At 32.8% G+C, this 22038-nt stretch overlaps 1 protein-coding gene across 8 annotated transcripts in view; it reads left to right on the top strand.

Annotated features, from left to right (window-relative positions):
- kst (spectrin beta chain, non-erythrocytic 5 kst) overlaps positions 1-22038 on the top strand; it is a 232521-nt gene that overhangs the window by 159819 nt on the left and 50664 nt on the right. For 4 of the 8 annotated variants that reach the window (XM_075308366.1, XM_075308364.1, XM_075308362.1 and 1 more), the window contains 2 exons: positions 19410-19591; positions 20672-20839. In XM_075308366.1, coding sequence (XP_075164481.1) covers positions 19472-19591; positions 20672-20839 — 288 coding nt within the window. In that variant the 5' untranslated portion in view covers positions 19410-19471. Of the gene's footprint in view, positions 1-5292; positions 5550-19409; positions 19592-20671; positions 20840-22038 lie in introns of those variants that run through there. The other 4 variants (XM_075308369.1, XM_075308367.1, XM_075308361.1 and 1 more) reach the window with 2 other exon arrangements.

The raw sequence follows: 22038 nt of genomic DNA, 5'->3' as shown, positions 1-22038 counted from the left end.
TCAATGAATGTTTATATTCCCATATAAAGGGTGATTCTTTTGAGGTTAGGATTTTCAGGCATTAGTATTTGACAGATCACGTGGGATTTCAGACATGGTGTCAAAGAGAAAGATGCTCAGTATGCTTTGACATTTCATCATGAATAGACTTACTAACGAGCCACAACGTCGAATTTTCAGTGAATGGGCCCTAGAAAAGTTGGCAGAAAATCCGCTTTTTTATCGACAAATTTTGTTCAGCGATGAGGCTCATTTCTGGTTGAATGGCTACGTAAATAAGCAAAATTGCCGCATTTGGAGTGAAGAGCAACCAGAAGCCGTTCAAGAACTGCCCATGCATCCCGAAAAATGCACTGTTTGGTGTGGTTTGTACGCTGGTGGAATCATTGGACCGTATTTTTTCAAAGATGCTGTTGGACGCAACGTTACGGTGAATGGCGATCGCTATCGTTCGATGCTAACAAACTTTTTGTTGCCAAAAATGGAAGAACTGAACTTGGTTGACATGTGGTTTCAACAAGATGGCGCTACATGCCACACAGCTCGCGATTCTATGGCCATTTTGAGGGAAAACTTCGGAGAACAATTCATCTCAAGAAATGGACCGGTAAGTTGGCCACCAAGATCATGCGATTTGACGCCTTTAGACTATTTTTTGTGGGGCTACGTCAAGTCTAAAGTCTACAGAAATAAGCCAGCAACTATTCCAGCTTTGGAAGACAACATTTCCGAAGAAATTCGGGCTATTCCGGCCGAAATGCTCGAAAAAGTTGCCCAAAATTGGACTTTCCGAATGGACCACCTAAGACGCAGCCGCGGTCAACATTTAAATGAAATTATCTTCAAAAAGTAAATGTCATGGACCAATCTAACGTTTCAAATAAAGAACCGATGAGATTTTGCAAATTTTATGCGTTTTTTTTTTTTTTAAAAGTTATCAAGCTCTTAACAAATCACCCTTTACAAATATTTATATCTTAACCGATTTGGAGACAATTTTTTGTACTTCTTCTGCGATGAAGCACAATGTTACTAAAAAACAAGTAAGGAAAGTCTAAAGTCGGGCGGGGCCGACTATATTATACCCTGCAACACTTTATAAATCCACATTTTCGATACCATATCAGATCCGTCCAATGTGTTGGATGCTATATGCACCCATACACATATATTCTGTATATCTGACCAGATCTGGACAGAGTTCTACAATACTTAACATATACACGCAAAAAAAAAAAAAACGTTTGGAAAACGTGTACCGAAAACGTTTTTCTTTTGTTAGAGTTTTTTGAATTGCTTCGAAAATGTTAAACTTTTATCACCAAAAAAAATCGTTTGTTACAAAATGTTAATTTTTTTAATAAAAAAAGTTGTTTTTGAACCAACAACACAGTCCATTTCGTTTATATGAAACACTGTTCTTTTCTGACTTTAGGTCTTTAATAAGACACATTTTACAGTTCTAAATTTAATATACTACAATGTAATGTTGAACATTTTTTCGGAATCTTCCTAACATATCTGGAATATATGTAAAAAAAAAACAAAAAAAAAAACTTTGGTCGAAGCAAGGATCGAACCCACGACCCTTGGCATGCAAGTCAGACGTAGCAACCACTGCTCCATGGTGCCCAACTAAATGTATTTTTCTGCGAAATAAACTTTGTTTAATCGGCTCGTGGGCGCCGCAAGCTATGCTATATAAATATAACTTATATGGGTAATTGTCTATTGATGACAATAATGGCTACATAGCTCAGTGGATAGTGTGTTGGCTTACAAATTGCATGGTCCGCGGTTCGATTCTCCGTCCAGGTGAAAGGTAAAAAAAATTTTAAAAATTTATAAAATCGTATAATTTCTTCTACATTGTTTGTAAAGGGTGATTTGTTAAGAGCTTGATAACTTTTTTTTTAAAAAAAACGCATAAAATTTGCAAAATCTCATCGGTTCTTTATTTGAAACGTTAGATTGGTCCATGACATTTACTTTTTGAAGATAATTTCATTTAAATGTTGACCGCGGCTGCGTCTTAGGTGGTCCATTCGGAAAGTCCAATTTTGGGCAACTTTTTCGAGCATTTCGGCCGGAATAGCCCGAATTTCTTCGGAAATGTTGTCTTCCAAAGCTGGAATAGTTGCTGGCTTATTTCTGTAGACTTTAGACTTGACGTAGCCCCACAAAAAATAGTCTAAAGGCGTCAAATCGCATGATCTTGGTGGCCAACTTACCGGTCCATTTCTTGAGATGAATTGTTCTCCGAAGTTTTCCCTCAAAATGACCATAGAATCGCGAGCTGTGTGGCATGTAGCGCCATCTTGTTGAAACCACATGTCAACCAAGTTCAGTTCTTCCATTTTTGGCAACAAAAAGTTTGTTAGCATCGAACGATAGCGATCGCCATTCACCGTAACGTTGCGTCCAACAGCATCTTTGAAAAAATACGGTCCAATGATTCCACCAGCGTACAAACCACACCAAACAGTGCATTTTTCGGGATGCATGGGCAGTTCTTGAACGGCTTCTGGTTGCTCTTCACTCCAAATGCGGCAATTTTGCTTATTTACGTAGCCATTCAACCAGAAATGAGCCTCATCGCTGAACAAAATTTGTCGATAAAAAAGCGGATTTTCTGCCAACTTTTCTAGGGCCCATTCACTGAAAATTCGACGTTGTGGCAGATCGTAAGTCTATTCATGATGAAATGTCAAAGCATACTGAGCATCTTTCTCTTTGACACCATGTCTGAAATCCCACGTGATCTGTCAAATACTAATGCATGAAAATCCTAACCTCAAAAGAATCACCCTTTATTACAGAAAAAGGTGCTAAGAACTAAAAAACTTCGTGGAAGTGAGAAAGATGTGAGGGAAAATGCAATTAGCCAGAAAAAATTTTTTTGAGTTAGTCTAAACGTTTATCACAAAAAGTATATACTTTTCTTCCAAATACACTTCCTTTCAGCGAAAAGCAAATGAGAAACGAACTTTGTTTGTCTAAAATTTCGTTTGGGAGGAAAGAATTATTTTTTTGCGTGTAGATTTTACATTTAAATCGGCTAATGCGCTGAGGTGGAACACAATGTTAGTAAAAAACAAGTAAGGAAAGTCTAAAGTCGGGCGGGGCCGACTATATTATACCCTGCACCACTTTGTAGATCTAAATTCTCGATACCATATCACATCCGTCAAATGTGTTGGGGGCTATATATAAAGGTTTGTCCCAAATACATACATTTAAATATCACTCGATTTGGACAGAATTTGATAGACTTTTACAAAATCTATAGACTCAAAATGTAGGTTGGCTAATGCACTAGGGTGGAACACAATTTTAGTAAAAAAATATGGGAAACATTTAAATCTGAAGCAATTTTAAGGAAACTTTGCAAAAGTTTATTTATGATTTATCGCTCGATATATATGTATTAGAAGTTTAGGAAAATGAGAGTCATTTTTACAACTTTTCGACCAAGCAGTGGCGATTTAACAAGGAAAATGTTGGTATTTTGACCATTTTTGTCGAAATCAGAAAAACATATATATGGGAGCTATATCTAAATCTGAACCGATTTCAATCAAATTTTGTACACTTGGCTATACTACCAATTGTACTCCTTGTGCAAAATTTCAAGCTAATCGGGATAAAACTCTGGCTTCTGGGTCTATATAAGTGCATATCGGGCGAAAGATATATATTGGAGCTATATCTAAATTTGAATCGATTTCAACCAAATTTGTCACGCATAGCTACAATGCTAAATCTACTCCCTGTGCAAAATTTCAACCAAATTGGGTCAAAACTCTGGCTTTTAGGACCATATTAGTCCATATCGGGCGAATGATATATATGGGAGCTATATCTAAATCTGAACTGATTTCAATAAAATTTACCACACTTGACTACGCTACTAATTGTATTCCTAGTGCAACATTTCAAGCAAATTAGGGTAAAACTCTAGCTCTGGGGCCATATAAGTCCATATCGGGCGAAAGATATATGGGAACTATATCTAAATCGGAACCGATTTTTACCAAATTTAGCACACTTAACGATACTATTTAACGCATTCCTTGTGCAAAATTTGAAGCAAATCAGGACAAAACTCTGGTCTCTGGGGCCATATAAGTCCATATCGGGCGAAAGATATATATGGGAACTATATCCAAATCGGAACCGATTTTTGCCAAATTTGGCACACTTAACGATACTATTTAACGCATTCCTTGTGCAAAATTTGAAGCAAATCAGGATAAAACTCTGGCTTTTGAGGCTATATAAGTGCAAATCGTACGAAATATATATATGTTATGTTTATAGGCTATTTGTAAATTAATATATGTTTGCATCCAAACATATTATGCCTTCAGAAGAACTTCCAATATTTTTTGCTGGCATTTTAATACTACAAAATTCTACCAATTATTCAATGAAGTATCCTATGTGACGTAGTAGATATTACATCCTATAGAAAAATATAAGTCTAAAACCTCGAGTTTAGACAATCTCATTTTAAAACATACATTGGTTGTTAATTCTTCTCACCGAATTATTTACTTTAATGATCACTTTAGTATACAAAAAAAACTTAACTTTTTTTTTTGCAAACTGTATGATAATTTCTCCATAATGTTTGTCCATCCCATTCATATAGTCGTAGAATAAGTAAACTTTGTATTTATTTCGCTCGATACAACCTTCCCGCTTGGGTTCCGCTATCAACCTCTTGCCGGTTGATAAGATAATAAGAGTCGTTAAAGTCCCATAAGATAATGTGTCAGGTTTTGTTTGTGTATTCTGTTGGAGGCTATTTATCAATAACAAATTATTATATGATAAAATACCAAGTCTGCAAAATAACGCACCTTCCCCCTCCGTAACAAAAAAAAAAAAAAAAAAAAAAAAACCAGTTGTCTCCCTAATGATGACATTACTATTTCTGAAAATTAAAAAGAAAAGGTAAAAAATGAGAAGAAAATATTTATTTTATTTCTATTTGGTATTTCGAGGTATGAAATCGAGTTCGAATTTCCCTCAGATCTCAACGACTGCTATCTCATAGGTTTTTGCCTTTGGTTAACAGATAAGTTAAGGCTATGTGGGCTTATGTGCATATATGCAGAGTGAGGGTGAGTTAGTACAGAAAAAAGCACAAACCATTTAGACCTTATCAGAGCCGCCTTAACCCCTCTGATGTCCCTCAACCCACTTTTATGCGAAAAAGCTTTGCTAACTTTTTTCGAAAAGAAAAGTGAGAAAATTATTGAGATCGTCAGTGGTTAATCGGTGTACGGGCAGTTAAGAACGAAAAGGCAAAAACATATTAACAGACCAAGAGGTGTTATAAAACGAAATTTAGAAAAAAAACACACATACGAAAACGCGATATTATTTTAAAAGACAAAAAAAAACCATCGACTAGTTTTAATACTTCAAATGTCGTGAGATATTCTAAGACCAAAAACTCCCAAAAAAAATAACGAAAATGCGGTCAAACTTTAGTAAACATGAATATCGCCGTTACATATCCTATGAGCGTCAATCTTTGGGTACGTGATTTTTTTTTAAATGTAAATTCCGAATTGTTTTCAAATGTGAAGCTAAATAAATAAATTATTTTCGTTTTCGCTTAAATTACTGTTAATAACCAGCAAAAAATTAGATGTTGTTCCACAAACCTTTCGTTTTAAGTGCATCCAGAGATACTCGATCCTTTTTTACCACTTCCAATGATGTTTTTTGGGGCAAGACAATTTTTAACAATTACATGTGGATAAAAAGAATTGAAAAACAATAACAAAGTAAAAGAAAAAACAGAAACAAAAACAAAAACGAGGAAAATACAATTTCAATCCAACAATACCCAAACAAAGTACCTTCTTCCACATGGACGAAAAAGACTATTTTTCATATGTTTGGGTGTAAAAATTATATGTTTGGAACTCAAAATTTTTAACACAATATTTTTAAGTGCAAGAAGTTCATAAACTAGCATAACATGTTTGGGACATATAAGTTAATATGTTACCAGATATTATGTTTGGGACATAAAATGTTTGTAAATATAATATGCTTGGATGCAAGCATATATTAATTTAGAAATAGCCTATAAACATATACCTATGCGTTTAGAAAGAGAGACCTAGAGAGTATGCTGCAAGTAAAAGAATGGAAGTAACCAATTGGTGCCTTAAAAATATATCCACACAAAGGAAATTTCATTAAAATTTTTTCTACCAGTGTATGCCTAAGATGAAACATAATATGTTTGGACCAATCCTGAAAATATATATGCTTGAAGCAAAATGTGTTTGGGGTATATATTACAGAAGCGATTTTTTTTTGAGGATGCAGGACGAAATTTTTACAAAAACGAAAATCCCTCTTTGTTTTAAATTATTTTCTTTTAGAACAAAAAAATACGAATTTGTGACAAGTAATGTGACAATTTTCTCCAACCTTTTTTATTTGTTTTAAAAGAAATTTCTTTAGTGTCAAAAGTAATCTTCGTTTGTCTAAAATGTCTTTTCTCAGAAAGGAAAACTCTTCTTTCAGTGAAGGATTTGAACTAGAGCCATTTGGCTTTTTCACTTCCATCGAAGTTATTTTCAGACGGTTTGCTCATTTGCTCATTTTTCTTGAATTTAAATGAGAAGAATATATAGTTATACAAAAAAACGAAGAGAAGATATATGATCACATCAAACCTGTTTTAACCCTTATACTACGTTGGGTATTAGGTCGCATTTTTTATCACCGAATTTCTTACTATTAGAATATAATTAAAAGTTCTTACTACTCAGCATGAATTCAGCATATGTCACCAATTCATGCACTGAGTGATAGAAATTTTTAATTATATTCGAACAGTAAGAAATGCGGTTTTGAAAAATACAATATGGGTCATCAAATGACCCCAACGTAGAATAAGGGTTAAGAGCAAAATGTTATTTTTGGATGGGAAACATATAACATGTTTGTCACAACAATGTTATTTTTTCGGAATTTTGTATCTGATTACAGCAAGCATTTTATGTTTGAAGAGAAAACGAAAGTTTTGCATTTTCTTGGATTGATTGATTTTTATACCCTCCACCATAGGATGGGGGTATATTAACTTTGTCATTTGTAACACATCGAAATATTGCTCTAAGACCCCATAATATCATATATTCTGGGTCGTGGTGAAATTCTGAGTCGATCTGAGCATGTCCATTCGTCTGTTGAAATCACGCTAACTTCCGAACGAAACAAGCTATCGACTTGTTATTGATGTAGGTCGGATAGTATTTCGGTCCACTTTTACGTATAGCCCCCATATAAACGGACCCCCAAATTTGGCTTGCGGATCCTCTAAGAGAAGCAAATTTCATCCAATTGGATGAAATGCAAAAATTGGTCCACATCGGTCCATAATTATATATAGCCCCCATATAAACCGATCCCCTGATTTGGCTTGCGGATCCTCAAAGAGAAGCAAATTTCATCCGAACCTGCTGAAATTTGGCACATGGTGTTAGTATATGGTCTCTAATAACCATGCAAAAATTGGTCCACATCGGTCCATAATTATATATAGCCCCGATCACCAGATTTGACCTCCGGAGGCTCTTGGAAGACCAAAATTCATCTGATTCAGTTGAAATTTGGTACGTGGTGTTAATATATGGCCTCAAACACCCATGCAAAAATTGGTCGAAATCGGTCCATAATTATATACAGGTCCCATATAAACCGATCCCCAGATTTGACCTCCGGAGCCCCTTGGAAGAGCAAAATTCATCCGATCTGGTTGAAATTTGGTACGTGATGGTAGTATATGATATTTAACAACCATGCCAAAGGTGGTCCATATCAGTCCATAATCATATACAGCCCCATATAAACCGATCCCGAGATTTGGTTTTGGAGCCTCTTGGAGGAGCAAATTTCATCCAAGTCAGTTGAAATTTGTTACATTGTGCTAGTATATGTCCGTTAACAACCATGCCTAACTAGGTCCATATCGGTCTATAGTTATATATAGCCCTCAGATAAATCGATCCCCAATCACACAAAAATTGGTCCTTATCAAGTTCATAATTGTATATAGCCCCCATATAAGCGACCCCCATATTTCAATTCTGGCTCTCTACGTATCATGCAAAAAGTCCATATCGATTCGTAATTATTTGTAGACTTACCTATACATAACTTTTTTGTGTAATAAATATATACCACATACGGACTAACTCAAATTTAGAAAACGATGTTAAGAAGTTTTAAGATACCACAACCCAAGTAATTCGATTGTGGATGACAGTCTTTCGTAGAAGTTTCTACGGTGGAGGGTACATAAGATTCAGCCGAACTTACGGCCGAATATAGTTGTTTTTATTTGCTTTCTTATGCAAAAGACCGCTAAAGTCTCATACATAGAAAAACAAAATTTTTCCAAATAAAACCTTGAGTTTTAAAAAATATTCAATGAAAAATATATTTGAAAACAAAAAAAAACTGAATCACAAAAATTAATAGTATCAATTAATTTTTTAATTGGATGAATTATTTGTTTAATTGACTTTCAATTAATTTTTTGATTGATACTATCATTTCTGTTATTGAAGACATTTCAATTAAAAAATTAATTGGATCAATTAATTTCGTGATTAAATAAAAAAAAAAAAATTATGAAAATCAAAATCATTTTTCTCAGCATTTTTTTGTGTGAAAGCCGAAATATTTTCTTCTAAGTTTGCAAATTTGTGAGTACCTAGTGGGTCCATTGGCTGGTTAATAGGCGTTGAACCACACCTCTTTGGAACCAAATTCGGCAACTGGCCACTGGTTCAAGGGAAGCATTTCTTGGGCTCTTTCCAGTCTAACATTTCCTTATGCATCTTTCATTTTTCTCGAATTTCAAGGCCTTTAGCCTAAACTCATTTTTCAATATGTGTTGCATCCTTTCTCACTAAACTCAACTAAGAGTTTACTTGGATCCAACGATTTTGACCTTCCATTAAGAATTTTGGTATTGATTCCGAGCCAAAGATTCGGCATCTTTAAAATAAAGATATTTTTAGGGACCTATCTGCCTTCAAATCTAGGATCAATAAAATCAAAATCAAGATACAGGTCTCATTTAGAGAAGTTTCATTCGCTTTTTCCGGTATATGAATAAAGCTATTCACGTACAAACAAATGCCAGTTTAAAAATCCAAATTGTAACAGATAACATACTTCAAAGTAACAAATGTTTTCTTAATTACAGCAATTATATTATACTATATTTGAAGCAATTTTATCTTAAATCTAAAGATTCAATACATCAGTTAATTTAACGACGATTTCTTTAACTCAATAATGTTTTCTTTACTTTAAAGAAAATTTCCCTTAGTTCAATGACATACGACTTTAACGGAGGGACGGAATTTCCCAAAAATTGGGTCCTAAATTTAATAAAACAAATTGTTTTAAGCGAAGACAATAAACTTTCTTTTAATTTCCATTATTTTAAAGAAATTTGTACTAATATTGTGTAAATTGCACATCCTAAAAAGTACGGTGCGTAGAATAATTTAACCCTCTAATGCCCAATACCGCCTTTAGGCGGGCTTCATTTAATAAGGAAGCATTTAGTAAAACACACCTTAAGACAACAAAAATGGGTAAAATAAAAAGAAAACTTTGTTTAAACTGTTCAAGAGGCTTTGCAGCATATACTGAATTTAACCGTATACATTTTTCTTGTTTAGTATTATTGATTTTGTGTCGTTAACATTGAAAATCTAATCAACTGGCAAAAAATTGGGGCATTAGAGGGTTAATAGATATTTTTTTCATCAGCACGCCTGCAAGTTTTCTACCACTGCGACCTGAATTTCGATCAAATCTGCTTTTAACATTTCGCATCATTTCATTATTTTGTCACCTTTTTGAACGCGATGCAACACTGCCAGTATCACGGTAATGAGCAATGCCGCAAGAAACATTAGTTTTATTCACATTCACGTTTATCACAAAAATAATATAATTTTCTTCCAAACAAACATTTTTAAGAACATTTCAAACGATATTCGTTGGTCTAAAATTTCTTTTGGGAGCAAAGAAATAAAAAATTTCACACATGTGTGGTTTTCGGATTTGTTTTTCCCCTTTGTCCCAACTGTGACCATGTGACACAGATTTTATGAATTGAAATCTTTTTTATTGTATAAATTGAAAATAAATAACAAACGACCCTTATCACATATTTGGCGAGTTGCGTAAGGTGTTTTGTGGTTATTTTGTCGTATTTTCTGCCTTTTGCTCAGCTTGTACTTAGTGTTTAGTAGATATTATTTTAATATCATTGAAATTTGTTGACATTCAAGAAACTCACAAAGGCTAATGCTTTTCACGTTTCAATGAGAATTTTGCTGGAAGAGCTTGTGGTAAATGAAGGGAATCTAACATATTTAAACTAAAATGATTATTAATACACGCAAAGAAAAACAAGTATATACGGCCGCAAGTTCGGCCAGGCCGAATCTTATGTACCCACCACCATGGATTGCGTAGAAACTTCTACGAAAGACTGTCATCCACAAATGAATTACTTATGTTGTGGTAACTTAAAACTTCTTAACATCGTTTTCTAAATTGTGATTTAGTCCATACATGGTATATATTAGACAAAAAAGTTATGTATAGTAAAGTCTACAAATAATTACGAATCGATATGGGCATGGTTGTTAACGACCATATACTAGCACAATGTACCAAATTTCAACTTACTCGGATGAAATTTGCTCCTCCAAGAGGTTCCAAAACCAAATCTCGGGATCGGTTATATGGGGCTATGTACGATTATGGACTGATATGGACCACTTTTGGCATGGTTGTTAAATATCATATACTACCACCACGTACCAAATTTCAAGCAGATCGGATGAATTTTGCTTCTCCAAAAGGCACCGGAGGTTAAATCTGGGGATCGGTTTATATGGGAGCTATATATAATTATGGACTGATAGGAACCAATTCCTGCATGGTTGTTGGATGCCATATACTAACATCACGTACCAAATTCCAACCGAATGGGAAGAATTTTACTCTTCTAAGGGGCTCTGGAGGTCAAATCTGGGGATCGGTTTATATGGGGCCTATATATAATTATGGACCGATATCGACCAATTTTTGCATGGGAGTTTGAGGCCATATATTAACACCACGTACCAAATTTCAACTGAATCAGATGAATTTTGGTCTTCCAAGAGGTTCCGGAGGTCAAATCTGGAGATCGGTTTATATGGGGGCTATATATAATTATGAACCGATGTGGACCAATTTGCATGGTTGTTAGAGACCATATACTAACATCACGTACCAAATTTCAGCCGGATCGGATGAAATTTGGTTCTCTTAGAGGCCTCGCAAGCCAAATCGGGGGATCGGTTTATATGGGGGCTATATATAATTATGGACCGATGTGGACCAATTTTTGAATGGTTGTTAGAGACCATATACTAACACCATGTACCAAATTTCAGCCGGATCGGATGAAATTTGCTTCTCTTAGAGGCCTCACAAGCCAAATTTGGGGGTCCGTTTATATGGGGCTATACGTAAAAGTGGACCGATATGGCCCATTTGCAATACCAACCGACCTACATCAATAACAACTACTTGTGCTTTACTTTACTTTATGGGATCTTAGACCAATATTTCGATGTGTTACAAACGGAATGACAAAGTTAATAAAAAACGTTTGGAAAACGTTTTCGGTACACGTTTTCCAAACGTTTTTTTCTTTGCGTTTTGCTTTTCGAAAGTTTTAAACTTTTATCCTCAAAAAAATTCGTTTGCTACAAAATTTTTATTTTTTCAATAAAAAAAATTATTTTTGAACCAACAACACAGTCCATTTCGTTTATATCAAGCACTGTTCTTTTCTGACTTTAAGTCTTTAATAAGACACATTTTACAGTTTCATAATAAAAATTTAATATAGTAGTACGTAATGTTGAAGACAGAACATATGTGGAATATATGCAAAAAAAAACACTTTTTGGTGTTGATTCGAAGCAGGACCCTTGGTATGCAAGGTCGAAGCAGGGATCGAACCCACGACCCTTGGCATGCAAGTCAGACGTAGGTTAGGTTAGGTTATGTGGCAGCCCGATGTATCAGGCTCACTTAGACTATTCAGTCCATTGGGATACCACAGTTGTGAACTTCTCAGACGTAGCAACCACTGCTCGACGGTGCCCAACTAAATGTATGTTTCTCTTAAATAAAGTTTGTTTAATCGGCTCGTGGGCGCCGCAAGCTATGCTATATAAATATAACTTATATGGATAATTGGCCATTGATGACAATAACAGCTACATAGCTCAGTGGATAGTGTGTTGGCTTACAAATTGCATGGTCCGCGGTTCGATTCTCCGTCCAGGCGAAAGGTAAAATTTAAAAAATTTACGAAATCAAATAATTGATTGTATTACAGAAAAAGGTGTTAAAAATTGAAAAACCTCGTGGAAGTGAGAAAGATGTGAGGGAAAATGCAATTAGCCAGAAAAGATTGTTTTTTGAGTTAGTCTTCATGAAATTGTTTTTACGTCCTGGAAAATAATAAACGTTTATCACAAAAAGTATATACTTTTCTTCCAAATTAAAGCAAAAAAATGAGAAACGAACTTCCGTTTGGGAGGAAAGAATTATTTTTTGCGTGTATTTTTTCGAACGGAAACACAAAGTTTCTTTTATGACATAATAAAAAATTGCAAAAAGAGATAAATGCAATGTGTAACATTGGTTGGTTATTACGTTAGAAATACACAAAAGTGGACAAAAATATATTATCGGCTGCACAACAAAAAATAATTCGTTCCTGTCAAACGAAATTGTTTGGCATGAACATATAGTATCGAATATCGATTGTTGTTTTCCAGTGACAATTTGAGTCGAATTTTAAATTCATTAACGATTTTAGATTGCACAAATAGAGAAACGTTACTAATTCTACAACAAGGGAGAACTTATTTACAACTTCATATGAAATAGAACGAAAATTAAAAAATGAATTTTAGAAAATTTTGTCAAAATTTTATTTCTATGGAAAATTTTACTCCTATTGAAAATTTTTCCAAATTTTATTCCTATAAAAAATTTTGTCAAAATTTTATTTCTATTGAAAATTTTCTCAAAATTTTATTTCTATAGAAAATTTTGTCAAAATCTTATTTCTATGGAAATTTTTGTCAAAATTTTATTTTTATCGAAAATTTCCTCAAAATTTTATTTCTATAAAAAATTTTGTCAAAATTTTATACCCATAGAAAATTATGTCAAAATGTTATACCCATAGAAAATTATGTCAACATTTTATTCCTATAGAAATTTTTCTCAAAATTTTATTTTAATAAAAATTTTTTTCAAAATTTTATTTTTATAGAAAATTTTTTCAAAATTTTATTTCTTAGAAAATTTTGTCAATATTTTCTTTCTATAGAAAATTTTGTCAATATTTTCTTTCTATAGAAAATTTTGTCAATATTTTCTTTCTATAGAAAATTCTGTCAAAATGTTATTTCTATTGACAATTTTGTCAAAATTTTATTTTTATAGAAAATTTTGTCAAAATTTTCATTCTATAGAAAATTCTTATTTCTATGGAAAATTTTGTCAAAATTTTATTTTTATGGAAAATTTCCTCAAAATTTTATTTCTATAGAAAATTTTGTCAAAATGTTCTTCCTATAGAAAATTTTGTCAAAATTTTATTTCCATAGAGAATTTTATTTCTATAGAGAATTTTGTCAAAATTTTATTTCTATAGAAAATTTTCTCAAAATTCTATTTCTATAGAAAATTTTGACAAAATTTTTTCAATTTTATTTCTATAGAAAATTGAAGTACTCCTTAGTTGAATGTTTTGTAAAATCTACCAAAACTTCAAGATTTCTGCCAATATACTGAACAGTAAAAAATTTACCATTTTTGATAGTCTTTTCTACTAGTATTTGATCCATGGTCTGATATTAAGGCCATATCACCAAACAAAGCATAGCCAAAAAAAACAATGAAAATGTTTTTTTTTTTTGTTTTGGATCCGGAAGTAAATTGTAAAGTAAATTGTCTCATAAGCAATTAATAGAGCAGAAGTCATCGTTTTAAGTGTTTGCTGCATTGATTTTGCATTAGATCTTCATTTCTTTGCTGGCACCTAAATATTTCCAATTAACACATAGATTGAATTTGAAAATGTAATCAATTAAAAACAATTAATTGATACAATTAAATTTTTAATCAAATTAAAAAAAATAATTTAGTAAAGAAAGTGATTGAAAACTTTTACGTTTTTAACTGGGATATTTGACAAAGAAAAATAATACAAATTAAAATTTTAATCCAAACTTTTGGTCGGAAATAATTACTTTTATATAAACATACTATTTTTCCTCAAAACCCAAGAAAAGCCCAACTATTGCCAGCAAAAAAATTGGTAATTCTTCCTAAGTCATTACTTTTACTGTACATCCAAAAATGTTCTTCTGGAGATGAAATTAATTTCCCGTTAACCACCAGTTCTTTTGAGGTTATATATTAAATTCTTTTTTTACGCAGTTGTTGCGATAAATTTAAATATTCAGAATTTTTTATTTTAAAAAGTGTGCCGATCGGCATATGGGAAATTTGCTTTAAAATATTTGTTACTTTTCTTCAAAACGTTTTTATGTGGAGATTAAGGTAAGGTTCTTTAACCTAACCTAACCCTATCACAATGGACTGAATAGTCTAAGTGAGCCTGAATCGTAATCGGGCTGCCACTTTAACCTAACCTTTAAGGTCGAAAAAGTGAAGAATTTGTATCTTGTTTTTTGTCTCGTTTTTTAAAACTGAAATCTAAAATACTGAAATAGCATCACATCTGAAGAACTAATGCAAAATCAATGCAGCAGATGATTTAAAAAAAAATGATTTCCGCCCTACGAGAGGCCCATGTAAAATTCATTGCTCATTCATATACTTGTTCAATATAGTTTCAGTACACTGAAAAAATATTTACTTAATATGAAATATTACGCAACCTAAATTTTAGGATGCGCAATGTACTAATTACTAAGGATGAAATTTAATTTAAAATAATGAAATTTTAATTAAGATAAAGTTTATAATCTTTGATTCTAAAATTTTTTTAATTAATTTTAGGATACAAATTTTTGAAATTTGCGTCCCTCGGTTAAAGTCGTATATCTTTGAACTACGGCTAATTTTTCTTAAAGTAAAGAAATACATTTTTTATTTAAAGAAATCGGCCTTAAATTAACTGAAATATTGAATCTTTAAATTTAAGCTAAATGCGCTTCAAATATAGGCTAAGATTTCTTTTGAGGATTTAGCATCTTTGGTTTAAAGTTTTTTTGCAATTAAGAAAACATTTTGTACACTGAAAAATATATTTACGTGATATTAAAGATTACGCAACTTAAATTTTAGGATGAGAAATTTACAAAATATTAAGGACAGATTTCTTTAAAATAATGAAATTTTAATTAAAATAAAGTTTATAATCTTTTCTTCAAAAACTTTTTTCATTAAATTTAGGACACAAATTTTGTAAATTTTCGTCCCTCCTTTAAAATCGCATGTCTTTGAACTAAGTCTAATTTTCCTTAAAGTAAAGAAACACATTATTGATTTAAAGAAATTGTCCTTAAATTAACTGAAATATTGAAACTTTAGATTTAAGATAAAAAATACTTCAAATATAGGCTAAGACTTATTTTGAGAATTTAGCGTCTTTGGTTCAAAGTTTTTTTTGGAATTAAGAAAACATTTTTTACTTTGAAGTATCTGTTATAAATTGGATTTTTAAACTGGTATTTGTTTGTACGTGAGTACCTCTATTAATAAACCGCGAAAAGAGAATAAAAATTCATAAATGAGATTTGTATCCTAATTTCGATTTTATTGGTCCTAGATTTAAAGCCAGATAGGTCGCTAAAAAAATTTCTTTATTTTGAAGAAGCCGCATCTTTGGCTCGGAATCAATACCAAAATCCTTAAGGGAAGGTCAAAATCTTTGGGTCCAAGTAAACTTTTTTTGAGTGTATTGCAGGTGTTAAAGAATCAGATGATGATCAACCATCAAATATAGCAATGAAAAGAAAATGAATCATGTTGTCTTAAAATGTAAAAAAAAAACATAATATTTGTTATATTGAATTTCAAAGAGCTTTGGTAAGGGGGGTTCCAAAAAACCAACTCATAGATTTCTATTCAATGACTATACACATAAAAAATTTATGTATTCCCCATTCCACAAAAATAACTACATTTTTTAACTTCAGTTCTCCGCTGTGTTTTTTTTTTTTAATTTATAAGCGATAAGTTTAAGGTTTTCAACACTTTTAGATAGGAACATTATTTCATTGTATTGGTATGGAAACCAAAACTATGGAACCTTGAATAATATGCCTACAACAACAACAACTAAAACGATATTTCGCCACTACACAATGACGTCGAAAAGTTGATATGCAATCGAAATTCTTGAGAATGTGAACCCCGTTAAAAGTAGCTCAATTTTAATTTTTTTTACAGCTGCTTATCAGTCTCTCTGAATATAAAAATTACCTCACAGTCACAAAATATTTCATTGTCAAATTGTAAAAGGAAAGAAATACGAATTGAAGAAACACTTAATCATTTGTGTGTGTGCTGGGATTGTGGAAAAAGTCTTCATAGTTACGTAGAGTCTAAAAAAAAGAAAGGTCAACATTTCGGAAATTGCAAAATAATCTGGATAAAAATCAGAATCTTATGGACTGGGCACAATAAAAGCAAACCGATATTTTGAAACTACGGAAATCTTTATGACAACTATGAACAGTGTATTCATCATCATTGTGTTGTGCTCACAAGAGCAATATTATACAGTGGAACAGGTTTAAAACGAAACTCGGTTATAACGAACTACCACACGCTAAAGAATAATTTTTTTAGAAAACGTTAATAATAAACATTCACTGAAAAAAAATTCGTTGTTAAACTAAGGCTAAATTTCATTTTGTTAAGTATATCTCACATTTTTTATGAACTAAGCGTTGGTATAAAGTTCAATGACCGTGCATATAAGTTCAATATGAACTAACACAAAAGAAAATTTTCGTACGATTCGATTAATAAGAATGAACTGCAGTATGGTTAAAATGGTAATGATATGGCTCCAATGATTTTTTTTTACTGTTAGTTCATGTTCATACCCACCACCATACACTCAACAAAAAGTTTACTTGGATCCAAAGATTTTTTAACCTTCCTTTAAGGATTTTGGTATTGATTGTGAGCCAAGGTTAGGTTAGGTTAGGTTAGGTTATGTGGCAGCCCGATGTATCAGGCTCACTTAGACTATTCAGTCCATTGTGATACCACAGTGGTGAACTTCTCTCTTATCACTGAGTGCTGCCCGATTCCATGTTAAGCTCAATGACGAGGGACCTCCTTTTTATAGCCGAGTCCGAACGGCGTTCCACATTCCAGTGAAACCACTTAGAGAAGCTTTGAAACCCTCAGAAATGTCACCAGCATTACTGAGGTGGGATAATCCACCGCTGAAAAACTTTTTGGTGTTCGGTCGTAGCAGGAATCGAACCCACGACCTTGTGTATGCAAGGCGGGCATGCTAACCATTGCACCACTGGGGCTCCCAAAGATGCGGGTTCTTTAAAATATGGAAATTTTTTTGCAACCTATCTGGCTTTAAATATAGAATCTATGAAACTAAAATTAGGATACAGATCTCATTTATCTAATTTTCATTCTATTTTTCCGGTCTATTAATAAAGCTATTCAGGTACAAACAAATGCCAGTTTAAAAATCCAAATTATGACGGATATTTTGAAGCAAAGATTATAAACTTTCTCGTACTTAAAATTGCATTATTTTAAAGAAATATGTCCTTAATAGCGTGTAAATTGCGCATCCTAAAATTGAGCATGCGTAATCTTTAACATCACCTAAATATTTTTTTCAGTGTAGAATGGTGATGGGTCATTCCGTTTGTAACACATCGAAATATCGATTTCCGACTATATATATACTTTATATATTCTTGATCAGGGAGAAATTCTAAGACGATATAAGCATGTCCGTTTGCCCGTCTGTCTGTCTGTTGTCGCTACAGCCTTCAATAATGGCGCTATCGTCCTGAAATTTGGCACTGATTCGTGTTTTGTTTGCAGGCAGGTCAAGTTCGGTGATGGGCTATATCGATCCAAGTTTTGATATAGTCCCCACATAAACCGACCTACCGATTTGGGGTCTTTTTTATCCAATGAAATTGGATATCTAGAGGTATTTTAGGGCCATCAAAGAGTGTGCCGGAAATGGTGCCTATTGGGCCTTAAATCAGTTTCAACATGAAGACAAGACAGATATTTTGACTTTATGTCTAAAAGTGACGAAAATGGTTTCAAAATTTTTTAAATGTGTGAATACAAAATTAGGTGTGCCGAAAATGGTCCGTATCGGTCCATGTTTTCGTATAGCCCCCATATAGACCGATCTCCCGATTTTGCTTCTTGTGCGTCTAGAAACTGTATTGTCTATCCGATTTGCCTGAAATTGCAAATCTAGAGGTATTTTAGGACCAAAAATTGATGTGTCGAAAATGGGGTGTATCGGTCCAGGTTTTGGTATAGCCCCCATATAGACCGATCTCCCGATTTTACTTCTCGGGCGTCTAGAAACTGTATTTACAATCCGATTTGCCTGAAATTGGAAATGTAGAGGTATTTGATGTGCCGAAAATGGGGTGTATCGGTCCATATTTTGGTATAGCCCCCATATAGACCGATCTTCCGATTTTACTTCTTGGGCGTCTATAACCTGTATTTATAATCCGATTTCCCTGAAATTGGAAATCTAGAGGTATTTTGGAACCATAAAGAGGAGTGTCGAAAATGGGGTGTATCGGTCCATGTTCTGGTATAGCCCCCATATAGACCGATTTTCCGATCTAAATCTAAAGGTATTTTAGGACCAAAAATTGGTGTGTCGGTCTATGTTTTGGTATAGCCCCCATATAGACCGATCTTCCGATTTTACGAATAATAGGAAATAATCGTTAAACTCGACAGAAATGTTGGTTCAATACAAGAATATAATAGAGTGGATCCAAAGGACTACGGTGGCAACCTAACCTATGGTTTTATTCAGCAGGAATGATGGCAGATTTTTCGGCCTTCAGACCATGGATACCATTACTTTCTGCTAGGCATTTTGGTTGTATATAAGTTCTTGGCATATCGGTAAAATTACGCCTAAACTGGGCAAATGTCTTATTTACTCCTCCGCTCTCTTGACTACCATTTAAGAATTTGTATTATTTTATTAATCGTGTTCTACTTGTACAATAATTTTGGGTTTTTTTTGTCTTTTACAGCATCACAATATGAACCGGGCGGTTATTCATTGCAATCACAGACGAGCCGTAATTCAGCCAACATGACACAACGCGATGGAATTATGAAATTCGAAAATGAAAGAATCAAAACGTTACAGGAAGAACGTTTGCACATACAAAAGAAGACCTTTACAAAATGGATGAATTCATTTCTAGTAAAGGTATGTATTAGAGGTGTGACCGTGAGTGAAATTTCACTCACACTCACGCCATTCACGAAGCCAAATATTTATTCACGCACGATAAGTGTCGTAGCTACTTACACTCACGCACATTCACGAAATGAAAAGCAGTACTCACGCACGCTCACGCACGAACTACTTTTACAGACTCACGCTCACTCACGATTCACGACAATGCACGTGACTTACGACAAATTCACAAAACTCACGACATTTTCCAACCGGGAATGAGCAAAGGTATCAATATTCATAAATAAAATATAGTTCGAGAGCTAAATCAATTTCAGTTAACATACGAGTAAGATTTACATCTTGATTTTTTTCGTGAGCGTGATTTTGCACATTCACGAACCGATTTTATTACTCACGCACGCACATAATTTTTTTAATCCCATTCACGCACATGCACAAGAATTGCTTGAGATTTTATTCACGACTCACGTGATTCACGCGTGTCACGATAATTTCGTGTCACGCACACTCCTCTAGTATGTATAATCAAATGATACAACAAAATATCATCTTCCAAGAAGAAAATATTTATGTACACTCCTTCGCTTCATGAAAAGGGTATAAAAAGACGCATGCAACATATTTTATTGGTATGTTTTTCGGCTTAAGCTGAAAAACATATATTTTATAAATGATCAAAATATAGAAAAATGAGTCTCTTTTTGTAAAAATATTATGGTCACAAAAAAAGATCGATTAGTTTTGTAAAAAAAAAATCTCACAAAATATTCTCCATGAATACTCGCAGAGTAGGAATATGATAACCCCAAACATGTTATTTTTTCACGGGGAACATGGAACATATTTGTCTTGCAAAGACAACATATTTTACAATTTAGCGAGTTATATATAAATATCATATATTGTATAAATAATATATTGCTTTGTACTACACCTAATATATGTAAAAGTATAAAAAGTATAGAACCGTTTGACCTAATTCAAGATCAAAATCATCTAAAAAATGTCAAATTCTTCGGATAACCGCGAATTTCTCTCATTGAATATATACAAAAAATTATAAAATACTTATATATATTTTTTTAGGCAAAACTGGAGGTCGAAGACCTTTTCACAGATTTAGCTGATGGTGTCAAACTGCTGAAATTACTTGAAATAATATCAGGAGAAAAGTTGGGAAAACCAAACAATGGCCGCATGCGTGTACATAAAATCGAAAATGTTAACAAGAGTCTGGCATTCTTGCACACCAAGGTAAGTTTAGCTAAATAAATGTTGAATCTAAAAACATAATTGCTATTGAAATATCTTTAAAACAACACAACACATTATAATTACCCAGCAAAAAAAAAAATGGAAGTGCTTCTAAAGGCACAACTTTAAAAGTTCTTCCAAAAATGTTCTCCCAAAGACGTTCTTTATTTTAACTACTCAGGAAGTTCTTTTAATTCCATTTTTTGTAACTCGCTTTTTTCATATTTTTGAAAAGAAATTTTAACCTTTTTTGTTTCAAATAGGTTAAAAACCAAAAAAATATTTGATGTCAAACGTTTCCGACAAGCGGTACAATGCTTTAAAAATCATGAAAAATTATAAAAATTATTTATTTGGCAAAGTATTGCAAATTTTTTTTAATTTATATCCAAAACACTGAATTCGGATCACACCTTACACTGAAAAAACAGTGAACCCACCAGGAAGAAAACATTCGGTTAATTTTAGAAAATTTTGAACATTTTTAGAAAATTTTAACTAAACAGTACTACAAACGCTGACATCACGCCGATGTCATTAAAATAAGTAAACATTTTTCGACAAATTCAAGAAAATTTATTAGACATAATTAAGTTTTTTCACTTGTTAAAGAAAAATTTGTAGTTTCAAGGAAAAAATTGGAGTTCAAAATTGCAAGAATGTCTTTAGTGACATACGAAGTTCATGATGAATGCATTTGTAGTCAAATTTAAAAATTTGAAGAAATACTGAACTATTTTCTGGAAGACATGAATTTAGTTAATCTTTATGCTTCATTTGTGTATATATTTTTCCTCACTTTAAGTTAATTTAACTAACATAGTCAAAAAATTATTAGAGTAAACGAAACTTTCTCCAAACATAATAATTCCATGAACTAAAATAAAGTTAAATTGGCTTTAGTGAAATAGAGAGTTCACTTTTTTTTGAGTGTAAGACATCCATCCTATGACAAGCCCGTGTTAAATTCATCGCTTCTGCGCCAATTTTGCACCTCTTCCGGATCCAAAAAGAACATTTTCACTACTTTTTTGGCGACGCTTTTTTGCTGGGTATGTAAATTATTATATATAAAAGTATACTAAAATATGAAATATTTACAAATACAAATAAATACCATTTTAAGATTTTTTGTTCAAATTATCAACATTTTGATTCATTCAAATTCATGCCAGATTTGTTGTTAGTTAAAACTTGTT

This window comes from Haematobia irritans, chromosome 4, assembly GCF_050003625.1.
Source record: "Haematobia irritans isolate KBUSLIRL chromosome 4, ASM5000362v1, whole genome shotgun sequence".
In the NCBI taxonomy this organism is placed as follows: Eukaryota; Metazoa; Arthropoda; class Insecta; order Diptera; family Muscidae; genus Haematobia; species Haematobia irritans.
The sequence above is the reverse complement of the archived record's forward strand: the minus strand, read 5'-3'. Positions and strand labels throughout refer to the sequence as shown.